General features: G+C 39.6%; 1 protein-coding gene across 1 annotated transcript in view; it reads left to right on the top strand.

Annotated features, from left to right (window-relative positions):
• Nucleotides 1-3,263: 3,263 nt before the first annotated feature.
• Nucleotides 3,264-14,087, top strand: part of LOC134679321 (intraflagellar transport protein 122 homolog) — a 52,864-nt gene continuing 42,040 nt past the window's right edge. The window contains exons 1-7 of the mRNA XM_063538226.1: nt 3,264-3,433; nt 3,511-3,741; nt 3,932-4,142; nt 4,235-4,382; nt 5,323-5,477; nt 6,871-7,068; nt 7,715-7,852. Coding sequence (XP_063394296.1) covers nt 3,372-3,433; nt 3,511-3,741; nt 3,932-4,142; nt 4,235-4,382; nt 5,323-5,477; nt 6,871-7,068; nt 7,715-7,852 — 1,143 coding nt within the window. The 5' untranslated portion in view covers nt 3,264-3,371. The remainder of the gene's footprint in view (nt 3,434-3,510; nt 3,742-3,931; nt 4,143-4,234; nt 4,383-5,322; nt 5,478-6,870; nt 7,069-7,714; nt 7,853-14,087) is intronic.

Below are 14,087 nucleotides of genomic sequence, written 5' to 3'. Positions count from 1 at the left end.
CCCCCGCGAAAAATGGCAGAAAGATTTGTACGGTGAGATATCGCTTGGGCCCCTCCCTTCCGACGTGTCGGAAGCCGGTGTTGCTCGAAGGGTCTGGTACGTTTAGTTAGAAAAACTCCGCGAGCCCTTATAAAGCTCTGCTTTTTGCTAGTGTTAATAAAGCACGCACATTTATCTCGCCGTCGTAAGAGGCCATGCATTTTTGAGCTGAGTGTACATACCTGTGGGCCTACCGCGACGTGTTGCCTTGCTGTCACACTTACGTACGAATTTACAAGTGCGACAGAGAGGCAACACGTCGAACGTGGTTCGCGGTAGGCCTTCTGGCCCTTCCGGCCCACAGAACCAAGTCGATCCAAGTCACATCTATTATCGGCACCATTCACTTTCCGCTTGTCGGAATCATTAGGCCAAAATTTTATAACTCCTCCATTTAAAACCAGATGGCGTTATATGATGGACGGTAAGTTTCTGTATGGTTTCTGTGACATGACACACCTTTGGTTATGAATAGTTATGATTGTTATTAATATACGATTAATATGATAATGACGTAAATGAATAGGCTAGAAATTTAAATTCGCCTGTATAATCCAACAAGAAATTGTAAAAAAATATTCAGAGCGCCACTTCTAGGGTTGCCAGATGGTCGGAATTTTGCGGTATTCTCCCGATTTTTAGCATGTTTCCCTATTCCCGACAAAGTGAAAACTGTCCCGAAAAACAGCTTCACGTTATAAAACAATAATTTCAAGTTCCGAACAGCTGTCGTCGAGCGAGCGAGCGACCATTGTCAAGCGCGTCAATAATGTAAAAACTCGTTGTTTTTAATATAATAACCTTAATTTGTATGTTTTTTTTTTCCGATTTAAGTCCCAAAATCCCGAAACATTGATATTTGTTTTCCGATAATAGCGCCTTTCGATCTGGCAACCCTAGCCACTTCCTAGGCAGGAAGTTATATATTAATCGGGAGCGAACTGTCACTTTTTTTGTCATACTAAATTGAACCTTATCACCAAGCTAGAAAGTTGTTCGTAAACTAGAAAAAACGGTCCACATGAGATAGAAAAACCATAGCCCCGTGTCTCACTCGCACATGTTGCCAATGTAAAAAAGATACCATTGTGGCAGTATTTATTTCAATATACTACTGAAAGTAATTACCTTCAGACTCCAAAGCAGTCCTGATGGAACTGTCAAACCGGAGCAGTACTAACCGGAATGTAAATGCTGTTCACAAAATAATAAACAACATCAGGGAGTCTGGGGAGATGGAGATCCAATTTTGTTGGATACTTACTTACTTAGTTTTTTACTTCAAAAGACTTTATTCACAGAATATTTTCGGTTTAATCATGGATTGTACAGAGATTTTACACGACTAAAACTAATTAAATTAGTAACTGTAAACCACTCAAAGTATAAAATGAAAATATCGCATACAAACATCAGTACCGACCTGTGCGGAACAAGTGGAAATCTGACCAAAAAAACCGGGCAAGTGCGAGTCGGACTCGCGCACGAAGAGTTCCGTACCATAATGCAAAAAAAAAAACAAAAAAAAAAGCAAAAAAAACGGTCACCCATCCAAGTACAGACCACTCCCGACGTTGCTTAACTTTGGTCAAAAATCACGTTTGTTGTATGGGAGCCCCATTTAAATCTTTATTTTATTCTGTTTTTAGTATTTGTTGTTATAGCGGCAACAGAAATACATCATCTGTGAAAATTTCAACTGTCTAGCTATCACGGTTCGTGAGATACAGCCTGGTGACAGACGGACGGACGGACGGACAGCGAAGTCTTAGTAATAGGGTCCCGTTTCACCCTTTGGGTACGGAACCCTAAAAATATGTCAGTAGCATGGACTAACGCCAAGCGCGCACCACGATTTTAATTTTTGCGACACGATTTTAGAATCGCGCTGTAATTTATCGCAGAAAATTCAGTGCGCGCACTGCGATGAAAAAGTCGACGATTTATTCATTCTCGACATGGATGTCGTACCAGTCGCTTGTCGTGAAACAATATGCAATCGCTGTATGACAGTATTTATACCACAAAGGTGATCTCCATCTATTTCTATAATTAAACTGTCAACATCTAGCGTCTCATCTTGTAACTCCATTGGAGAAGCAGGTTCCGATATGTTGACGCTTGGAGAGCGAAATGCCGACTGAGGTCCCGGCTGCGATTTTATTATCGCAGTGCGCGCGGGGCCATACAGCTTCGTATGCTGCAATTCACTTTGCGACAATCGCGTCGCGCGCTGTCGCGGAAAAATGTAACAAATCACGATTTTAAAATCGCTGCGATTTTTTTGTCGCATATGCGCGCACCGCCATATAAACCCATACGTTACATTTCTGCGACTAAATTATCGCGCGACAAAAAGTCGTGGTGCGCGCTTGGGCTAACCTAGGTTAAGCCAAAAAAATCGCAGCGATTTTAAAATTGTGATTTGTCACATTTTTCCGCGACTGCTCGCGACGCGATTGTCGCAAAGTGAATTGCAGCATACGGAGTTGTCTGGCCCCGCGCGCACTGCGATAATAAAATCGCACCCCGGACCTCAGTCGGCATTTGGCTCGGAGTAATTAACAATGGAGCCGCCATTAACAAGCGTTCCCCTCTGTCAAAAATAGGCGGCCAATGGTCAACCACATGTCAACCATATGTATGGACTGACGTTTATCTGACATGACGTACCTATACATTTGATGTGCCCCTCCCCCGCAAAAAACGGCAGACTATTTTGTACCGAAAATTTTAGACATGGCGTCTCCGTTGTTAATTACTCCGAGGCATTTGGCTATTCAAGCGTCAACATATCGAAACCTGCTTCAGATGAGACGTTATGCCGGCTACATAAGTAACGATAAACCGTGTGTATGACAAATCGTTGGCGATTATCGTAACGATTTGTCATACACACGGTTCGATTTATCTGCCCAGTCGGACTGCACAGTTTTATCGCAACGATTTATCGTTACGTATGTAGCCGGCATTAGAGGGAGCAAGTGATATTGCTATCTCATTCTACCGCATGGCTGCGTCCCTCGTTGGCGTTGGCCCAACGTGAAGAGGAGCCTTTACAGCGCGATTCTAAAATCGTGTCGCAAAAATTAAAGTCGTGGTGCGTGCTTGGCCTTAAGCCCCCTCCAGACTATGCGCGTGAATCGCGGGCGAAGCCGCGAACGCGAGTGTGGAGCCGATCCACGTACGTACGTTTTGTTTACATTTTTAGTAGAATCCGTTGTCAACCAAATTAATCAAATTATTACTGAAATGAAAAATGAATTAGACTGTATTCATATCGCTCTTGTGCCTAAAGTTTTCGATTATTACAGTGTAAACAATAACTAAAAATGAGGACAGTCCCGAAATGGGTTAATAAAATTCACGAAGCCGATAAAATAGAATTTTCGAGGTAAAGACTGTGCTTAGTTTACTAAATAGTTTTTCATCTGCAAGTAATTATATAAACTAATATATGTTAATTTGCAGTGTCCACACGATATGCTACAGTCCAGATGGTACTCAACTGGTAATTGGTGCTGGCGAAAAAGTTATGGTTTACGATCCTCGAGATGGGTCTTTGGTGCAATTGCTTCAAGCCCACAAAGGCGCAGTGCACGCCGTGGCTTATTGTGGCGACGGAAAAAAATTTGCAAGTGGCAGTGCTGATAAAAACGTGATCATATGGACGTCTAAAATGGAAGGCGTGCTCAAATATTCGTGAGTTGTTAAAATATGTAATCTAATGATGCTTTACAACGTTATGCCTTACAATGCATTAAAATAAAATAAAGCATGACACTAAACTCAGCTACTTAGCTGATCCCGCTCATCAAATCACTCTTTGCTCTAATCCTATTGTGAATCATATATAATTTGAAATAATTAGCTTAAGTCACTTGTTAAACAGGCATAGTGAAGCAATTCAATGTCTAGCATATAATCCTGTCACATATCATTTGGCGTCCTGCGCACTCTCAGACTTTGCATTCTGGTCAGCGGAAGTTAAGGCAGTGCAGAAGTATCGAGTGACAGGCCGTATTACAAGCTGTGCTTGGGCTCCCAACGGGCAGTACTTAGCTGTTGGGCTGGCTATTGGTGCTGTTTCTATAAGAGATAAAGTAAGATGTGTTTCATCATTTCATATACCTAACTAATGAATGTTTTACAAACCAAAACTTACATTAACTTATTACTTATTGCAATGTTATAGGTTGGTGATGAGATAAAAAAGATAACAAGAGAAGCTGCAGTGTGGGCTGTCAATTTTACCAAAACATGTCTTATTGTCTCTGATTGGAATGAAACATTATCCTTTTATAATGTACAGGGACAACAAATTCTTAAAGAAAGGAACATAGGTACATTTGTAAACTTGTATACCGGGTGTTTGGTACATTGTTTGCCAAATTAAAATGGCCTACTCATGCCTAGAAAAAAATTGGCCATGGTTTGTTTTTACTGCTATGTAAGTAAAAATTTGAAATTTATGAAAAACTGGCATAGAGCTGAAAAAAAACATGTGCAAAATTAAAAAGTTAGCAAATGACTCAACCTATCTGACGTTTTAATTTGGTAAACAATGTACCAGACACCCTGTATAAATTGAGTGTTTTCAGTTAACTACTTGACCGTCCAACGATAGCATAGTATCCGAAAAAAAGATGCTCTTAACCGTCCGCGGGAACCTTACTATCCAAAGGGGTGGAAGAAAAAATTGATTTCAAAGCCATCTAACTGAATATTTCGGCATTATTTACCTTGATGCGACAACGTAGCCTAACTAAATAGTAAAAAAAATTAGATGGCAGTGTAATTATAATTTTTGTGGAAAATTGTGAATGCGCTGCGCGGGGCATGCGTCGCCAAAAAAACCCGGACGGTTGACAGGAAAACAGTCTCGTGGGCCGGACGGTTGAGTGGTTAATCACATTTGTAAGGGTTTTACAGTTTAAGTCAGCGGTCAACAACAGGTGGCAAACCTCTCACTTGCCATAAGCTCTCGGGCTATTTTGTATATCATATTTTCAAACAAAAATGTCTTATAAAGTCACACATATCTATTAACAAAGTTTGGCCCACATATACTTCTTTAACTACTATGTGGCCCTGGCTCCTAAAAGGTTGCCAACCACTGGTTTAAGTTGGGGAACCTTCCCCAGTACTTTATCAACATAATAAAGTGTGACACATTATGTTCAACATAATACTTACTTTTATATGAGTTATTGAAGTGTCCCCTTAAAAGAAACAGATTTTATTTTTGAGTTGGTTCTTCATTCGAAATTCGAATGGTTACAGGTATAGCAGCACTATCAGTGTCAATGCTTGGCGAGCTAATACTGGTAGGGGGAGTCGGAGGATGGGCCGTGCTTACATCAGAAGGCGTGCCCATACTCAACACCCCGCAGGAATGGGTGTGGTCCATCACACCTTCACCATCTCTTGCCACACTTGTAAGTAATGAATAACTTAATCTTTTATCCCATTTTAGTTGGGTAGTCTGCATAGAGAATGCAATCTCTATCTCGTCAAGTCGAACAAAACAAAGACGCATGGCCGTACCATCCTTTTCCCGAAGCGATTCAGGCGATTTTCGACGTCCTGTAATTTTGTACTGTCTAAAGCTAGAACCCAGAATTTTCAGTGACATACATATAGGGCTTAACATGCTTTAGATATATTCTCAAAAACATTCAATTTGAACTTGTAGTTTAAGAATTATTGTACGTCAAAGTTCCTTAGTTTCGACACTGACACATTCACTCACTCACTCACGTACGATCATCATAATTCTAAGGTACTTCTAGCTTACCCACAAGCTTCAAATTTTAAACATAAGTAGTTTTCAGCTTATCAAGCCATAGAAAACCTAAAAATATTGCAATATCAGTCACGTTTTAAAGATTTAAGAACTGCATAAGTAAGTTTTTGACCCATATAAAGTTACAGTTACAATTATAAAGTAATACTGTTGCAGTTCCAACAAATAGTAGGTAAAGGTCTGTGATGTTCGATGTGAGTATGAAGATGTGTAATTGTGTATATGTAGTTATTATATGTGTATAGTACGAGTAGGTATTGTATGGCTATTATGAGTATGGTAAGGATATGTATATGGCATAGGTATGAGTGCAGGTATGGTGTGCGAGTTGTAGGATGGGTACTTGGGTATTGAGTATTGTATGAGTACAATTATAGTTTGGTATGGCCATGAGTATTGTATAGGTACGAGTACGAGTATAGTGCGGGATGGGTATGAATATGAGCTTTGATAAAAGTGGTAGCTGACCTACAAGAAGTGGTACCCGAAAAGAAGGACTACCTACAAAAAGAGATGAGATCCCATCAAAAACATACATACATACATACATATAATCACGCCTATTTCCCGGAGGGGTAGGCAGAGACCACGGATTTCCACTTGCTACGATCCTGACATACCTCTTTCGCTTCCTTCACATTCATAACATTCCTCATACACGCTCGCCGGTTTAGGGTGCTCTTGATCAAAAACATTACATGTAAAAAGATGCAAGTCTCGCAAGGCAATTCTTCTACTACAAAAAAAGTTTTGAGATGTTATGTAAAACCAAGTCGGTTGTTTTAGTCAGTGCCAGGGGGTGTTAAACCGTACCAATAAGATATCTTTAATTTTTAATACATATGTATAATGACTTGGCAATCATTTAAAGGTGTAGCATTGATGTCCCACATCCCACACTAAGGAAAGTTTAATGTCCTTATTGTTAATAAGAGTATGGCAGAGCCCAGCAGTGGCATGTACTGTCAGATGTACAATTTTACTCCATATATTCATACTGATCGGTTGTTAAACATCATTTACAGGCAGTGGGTTGCCAGGATGGCACTCTATGGTGCTACCAAACTGTGTTCAGCACAGTGCACGGCCTGTACCGCGAGCGGTACGCGTACCGCGAGAACATGACCGACGTGATCATACAGCACCTCACCACCGGCACCAAGGTGCGCATCAAGTGCCATGACAGGGTGCAGAAAATCGCCATCTACAAACATCGCTTGGCGGCAAGTACTTCGTCTTTCCACTTGTGGATATATATCCGTGTTTGAACTGATCAAGTTATTCATGAGGAATCCTCCTCAGAATGCACTAAAATAACTAACAATCAAAACTTATAGGCACAATTATATAAATCTAAAAATATCACACACATCCATTGGACAAGCCTTCATATGAAGGCTAACAGCAAAGGCTAAGCTTGTACAAATTTAGAGATACCTATGCATGCGTTATTCCCACTAGTTATCACCAAGTTCTTATCAGTGGTAACTACTGGGATTTTTTTCCCCACCTTTTACCTCTGGTAAACTCAAATTTAGATTCTAAATGGACGATAAAATTTATCCTTACGCATATTTTAATTCTTGCTATTGTACCGGTTAAACTGTTTTAATATTTTTGATCACTCTCAAAAGGCAGTTTCCTGAAACACTAAAAACTAATAATTATTTATTTAAACTGTCTTTATTAGTATTGAACTCTAACAAAATTTTGGTGGTAACTACTGGGAAAAAAAATCCCACGTTTTATCAGTTGTTACCGGTGGTATTAAAAAGTGGGGAAAAATTCCCAGTAGTTAGGTACCACTGGTAAAAACTTGGTGGTAACTAGTGGGAATAACCCCTATGAATTTAAATATTGTTGTTGTAGGTGCAACTGCCGGAGCGGGTGGTGGTGTACGAGCAGGGCGACGTGGAAGGCATGCTGTACCGCGTGAAGGAAAAGTTGCCGCAGAAGACCGAGTGCTCGCTGCTGGTGGCCACCAGCGACGCGCTGTTGCTGTGCCAGGTATTCTATCGATGTTATCATAATGCAAGGGCTACTCGGGGTTGTTGCTCAGACAGGTATGCTATCGATGTTATCATAATGCAAGGGCTAATCGGGGTTGTTGCTCTGACAGGTATGCTATCGATGTTATCATAATGCAAGGGCTATTCGGGGTTGTTGCTCTGACAGGTATGTTTTCAAAAAGATGGTTTACTTATAAATGTCTTGACAAAAGCTGCCAACAAGGTTGTGTGAAGTGAATCCTCAAATGCCAGCACGTCAATAAACAATTTTAGCTTTATAAAATAATAAATTTATATTTAGAACATATCCTAGGATTAAATAAAAAAAAAAATTTATGGGACATATTTCCACAAATTAACTAAGCCCAACGGTAAGTAAGTGGGAGGTAGAGGACCTAGAGGGCTATCTGAATCACCCTTCGAGCAACACCGGCTTCCGACACGTCGGAAGGGAGGGGCCCAAGCGATATCTCACCGTACAAATCTTTCTGCCATTTTTCGCGGGGGGAAAGGTGCACACAGACGCACTTCTCACACACTTACATACAAAATCCAATCTGTAATGACGACACAAATACATAGAAAATGACGCACGTCAAAGACAAATCTTGCAAACCTCGATCTCTTTTTGTGTACGGACGAGTGACTAGTGTCACAACACGCACACTAACACATTTTCGTTGAAGTATGTCATTGTATTCTGAGAGATGAGAAGTCGGATTTGTCGCTCGACCGATCCGCAATTTGTACTGAGCGAGCAAGATCGATAAATCCAACAATTACTTGAGACTAAAATATAATAATTGTATTTAAATGTAATTTAACGTATGATATGTAAAAAAAAATTACATGTGAAATATAACACTTTCTTTTTGTAAATTTGATGTCCCCGACCTCTTTTTATAACAAATAAGAAATAAGCCGTTTTGACTTATTTACAATATGACTGGTGGTAATTGCTATAACTGTTCCAAATTTTAGGTATCTATGTCAAACGGTCTCTGAGAAAAACGTATTTAACTGATTTGCAAGACCGAAGTGATCCCATAAGTGTTCCGTAAACAAAGTTTTGTACGGAACACTAAAAAACGAGCAAACAGGCATTTTTGTGCAGCAGTGTTCACGCACGCGTCTGGACTCGGTCTAGTGAAAAATCCAAGTGCAACTAGTTTTATTACCCGCGCTAGATTAGATTGACGTGCTAATCTTGTACTTCGGCAGAGGGGAAATAGTGCGAATGCCACCTCCCTTCCGTGTTGCTCGAAGGAACCACCCCCATGTATGTTCCGCGATTTTTCGTATTTTCGGAGTTATGATTTTTTTTTTTCACCTATCGCCGAGTACGATGAGATTTTTATTTATGGTGACGTGAATTATTGCGGTAGATGCTTGATTTTTTTTGTGTGCTAAGCTGATAGATAGGCCAATTTAGTATGGTAACATTTACTGTCGTTAGATCTTTGAATGGAATTAAAAAAAAAAATTAATGCCAAGAAAGATAAAATTACCCAGTATGTTCACAACTTCAAGGGCCCTTAAAAAAATAAAATCACATAAAAAAAATACCGTTTGGCTTTAGCATTTGGCATAGGTGAAAAATTAAAAAAAAAAATCATAAGTCCGAAAATACGTAAAATCGCGGAACATACATGGGGGTGATTCAGATAGCCCTCTAGGTCCTCTACCTCCCAGCTTCAGTATATCACTACTTCTTGGGACACCTTGTATAAATACTTAAATACATAGAAAAACAACCATGACTCAGGAACAAATATTATTGTCATCGCGCAAATAAATGCACTTACCGGGATTCAAACCCGGGACCATCAGCTTCATAGGCAGGGTCACTACCCACTAGGCCAGACCAGTCGTCAAATCAAATTTATCAAATCAAAATCAAAACCAAAATCGGTCAAATCGGTTAAGTTAAGAGTCCTTACTCCTACAGACGAGCGTATTTTGCAAAATGCTTCCTTATTCATTCAAGATTAGGACGTAACTTATTATATTAGTAAGTATTCAAAAACTGATAACTTACTTAAATAATCATTTCTTAAACTAGGGGCTGAAAACGTTCAAAGAACCGTGTCCCGATTTGGGCCATGGTGCGTCCATTAATGAATCGCATACTAACGGATAGGGGTTTACGAGTATATTCACGGATAAATAGTTTCATTGTTAATTGAAGTGGGCAATGTGGGCATATGATTATAGGCAACCCAGTACTGGTGGCTTAATTGCCGTTTATATATCTGAAGATTCTTCATAGATACTGTCAAATATTATAAAATATGTCTCCCATTTCTGTTCATGGAGGTTTCATTGGTTGTGTTAGATGCCTTGCATACCCTTGTTAAGAAAGAATATGCTGATTTGGCCCGGTAGCAACGAGATCGTACCGTGTACCAAAAAGAAGGGAAGAGGGGAAATGGTCTGCTCCCCAGGTCCAATCTCTGCTATATAACTTCATGCTCTTAGCAACTAGGGCAAGTTATATATCATTTTCATATAATTTAGGAACGAGGAATTCAGTTTTGAAATAATCGTTATACCTTTTCATACAAATAAACTGATTTTTTGCACAATAAATGAAAATTATATGTATTTTTTTAGGACAATTTTGGCCTTTACAATCACAGTGTGGCGATTTGTACTAAATAAAATTTTTTACAATTTAGCTCATTTATTCTTCATTCTAAAAAGTAAAGCTTGAACACGCCAAAACGAGGGCACACATTTTTGCTTAGGGGTCATCCATTAATTACATCACACGTTTAGGGGGAGGGAGGGGGTCAAGAAAATGTGACATATTGTGACATGGGGGAGGGGGGAAACACAAACTTTGTGACGTCACTTTAACTTCATCAGTAGCCGAAAATTTATTTAAATTATTTTATTAGCTGTACATTTAAATAACAAGTTTTTAAAACTATAATCGTTTTTATTCATTTAATTTTCTTTCCTAAGCAGTTTTGGGTTATAAAATTACTAATATTTATATCGTCAAAAATATTTTGATAAAATATTAATAATACTTAGGTACTTAATTCGATTTGGCGATTTCGTAGAAAAAATGTGACATCACACTAGGGGGGAGGGGTTTGCCAAATGTGACCAAGTGTGACAAGGAGGGGGGGAGGGGTCAAAAAACCTAGAAATTCGTGTGACGTAATTAATGGGATGACTCCTTAGAAATTTTGTAAAGGGTGGTTAAATTTTATTTCTTTACTTAAATTAAAATCGCTATAGTATGAGGAACATATGATACCACAATAGTTGTCAATTGTATGATTCGTTTTCATGATAACGAGCTTTAAACAATAACGGAGCGAAATCACTTTGCACCAATAGCATTGGAAAAGTCGATTAGGCTAAAGAAACTTGTGAAAATGTTAATATATCGAGGATCGATTAGTTTTTGTGTTTTTGAAATGTTGCGGAGACGTCAATGAATGGAAAGACAACCAGAAAGCAGAAAAACACGAGATACAAATGAGAAAAAAAAAGAAACTAGGAACATACAGCGTTCTTACATAAAGACCGAAACCTAATTTTTCTTATGTTGCAATAAACATACTAATATCTCAAATTTATTATTATTTTATTTATTATAGTTATTTATTATACTAGAAGTTACAACTTTAGTGTTACATACAATGCTCCACAAAACTACATTTAGTTTGACTGTGGAGTCTCAGTATACTATAATACTATACTTAATTAAATTTAAAAATTAATATAGGTTTACATTCGTAGTTGAAATAGGTAGGTATATCATGAATACACTATGGGGTAACACATCCCCTATAGAGTATTCAGGAGATACCTTTTGACTGATTTTAAATCTATTTATTTTGGGCTCTTTTACTATATCCGTGGGCAAAGTGTTCAGTAAATAGGGTAAACGTTTCTTAGTGTCCTATCGCCATAATAATTATACACCCTAGGTACTTCATATTTGCCCGCAGTTAGTGCTCTGGTATTATGACTATGATTGACTAGATCCCTGTGTTCCTGGCTGCCATGACTGTTTACAGCTAACATATATTTGAGTTTTAATCCCACTGGTAAAATTTTACATACTTTAAATAATTGTCTTGTTTATGTACAAAAACAGAAGTCAAGTTAGATTAAGAGCTAGCAAGAGCTTATCTGCTCCCAAAATAGTGGTGCTAAATGAAATTTGTATGCAAAATGTAGGATATTAAAACGTTTGATCATTTTTAACGTATTTGAGCGTGTTAGTGTTAGGTGTTAGACGATGGTTCTATAGAAATACATAAGTACTTCAACCAATACACAAAATAAAAAGTTTTGACTTGTATGAGTTGCTAATACATTCCCGAAGATTGCAAGATAAAAATAATGCTAAGTATCCCCATTATTTATTGGTTGAGCCAGCTACTTGTGATTGCATCAAGCGACGCCGTTAATTGATTCGCATAAGGGACATTGACTATAGAATTGTATGCAAGAAACATTTGCGAAAATGACCTAAACCTATTTTAAAGAAGCCACAGCTCACAGTTACTATTTTGGTAGCATTCATCGTGTTGTCATTACACTATAACAGTGACGAAGGGGTATTAACATGATGGACATGCTGACAATGCCAAAAGGGTACTTTTGGCGGATGGTAATAAATGAAGGCGGATGGCAATGGACTGGGCCCATATCAATGAATATTTGAAAAATACACCTGTTAAAGTTATATTATCAACTTATCCGTAAATAACTCTGGCTTGGACTACTTAAACATACAGTAATCATGTCGTGCAAAGTGCCTGTGTCCTGGTCATCACGAAGTCTGTGACATGTCAAATCCTGAGGCTAAAATGATAGTCTAGTATATTAGCATGATAAACTATAATATTTTCAACTATATTCAATATTATATTTCGCTCCATTAGACCTTTATTTTCTATTTATTAGTAATTTTATGTGCCCACGTTTTGGCGTGTTCAAGCTTTATCACATAATTTTTAAGAAAAAAAAACCGACTTCCATGGGGGCCGATGAAAGATTATTGTAGATGGTACACTATGTAGAAAAGGAGGTAAAACCACCCACTTTTCTACTAGCATTTCGCTTCTGTATAATGGCTCCTCTACAGGATGGGCCAACGCCGCCCACTCCAAGGGACGCAGCCATGCGGTAGAATGAGATAGCAATATCACTTGCTCCCTCTAACGCATAAATGCGTCCCTTGGAGTGGCCGGCGTTGGCCCATCGTGAAGAGGAGCCATGAGGGTCGTAGTTCTAGCCTAACCTAACCCACTCCACAGACAGCAGTTCGGTTCTGTGCGGATCGCAGTTCGAACCTAATCAAACCCACTTTTCAAGTAGCATTTCGTTTCTGCAAGGCTCGTAGTTCTAACCTAACCTAATCCTTGTTCGGTTCTGTGAGGATCGCAGTTCAAACCTAACCTAACCCACTTAATGGCGCATGCCGTACGGTGTCCCCCGTACACCGTACGGTGTACGGGGGTTTAAGCGGGAGGAGCTAGTAAGATTGGCATCATCGTAATTTATACCTACATTAATTTTATGGTAGGTAATCATAGTTGTTTATTTAGTTAAGGTATCATAGTGGTTTTCTGGGTCAAGGTCCGGGTCCGAGACCGGGTCCGAGTCCGGGTCCGAGTCCGGGTCCGAGTCCGGGTCCGAGTCCGGGTCCGAGTCCGGGTCCGAGTCCGGGTCCGAGTCCCGGTCCGAGTCCCGGTCCGAGTCCCGGTCCGAGTCCGGGTCCGAGTCCGGGTCCGTGTCCGGGTCCGAGACCGGGTCCGAGTCCGGATCCGAGTCCGATTCCGAATCCGGGTCCGAATCCGGATCCGAGTCCAGGTCCGCGTCCGAACCGGATCCGGGTCCGAACCGGATCCGGGTCCGAACCGGATCCGGGTATGAGTCCGAGTCCGGGTCCCAGTCCAAGTCAAAATCGAAATTCGTAATCACCAAACGTGTACCATGCGTCATTGAAGAGTTCTGTTCTGGTCATCATCAGCAGTTCCACTTCATCAAATGCGACAGTTTTTAATGTAAATGCTTGATTTTATGATGAAAATACAAAAAAATCTATACGTATGCCTTTAATATTTTAGGAGTTCCCTCGATTCCATGGATCCCATCATCAGAACTCGAGCTTGACAAAAATGTGGCTTAAAAACTTAACTTGCTTAACGAACATAACGAAAAGGAAAAATCGCCAAACGTGAACAATGCGTCGTTTAAGAGTT

This window comes from Cydia fagiglandana, chromosome Z (genome assembly GCF_963556715.1).
Source record: "Cydia fagiglandana chromosome Z, ilCydFagi1.1, whole genome shotgun sequence".
Lineage (NCBI taxonomy): Eukaryota > Metazoa > Arthropoda > Insecta > Lepidoptera > Tortricidae > Cydia > Cydia fagiglandana.
The sequence above is the reverse complement of the archived record's forward strand: the minus strand, read 5'-3'. Positions and strand labels throughout refer to the sequence as shown.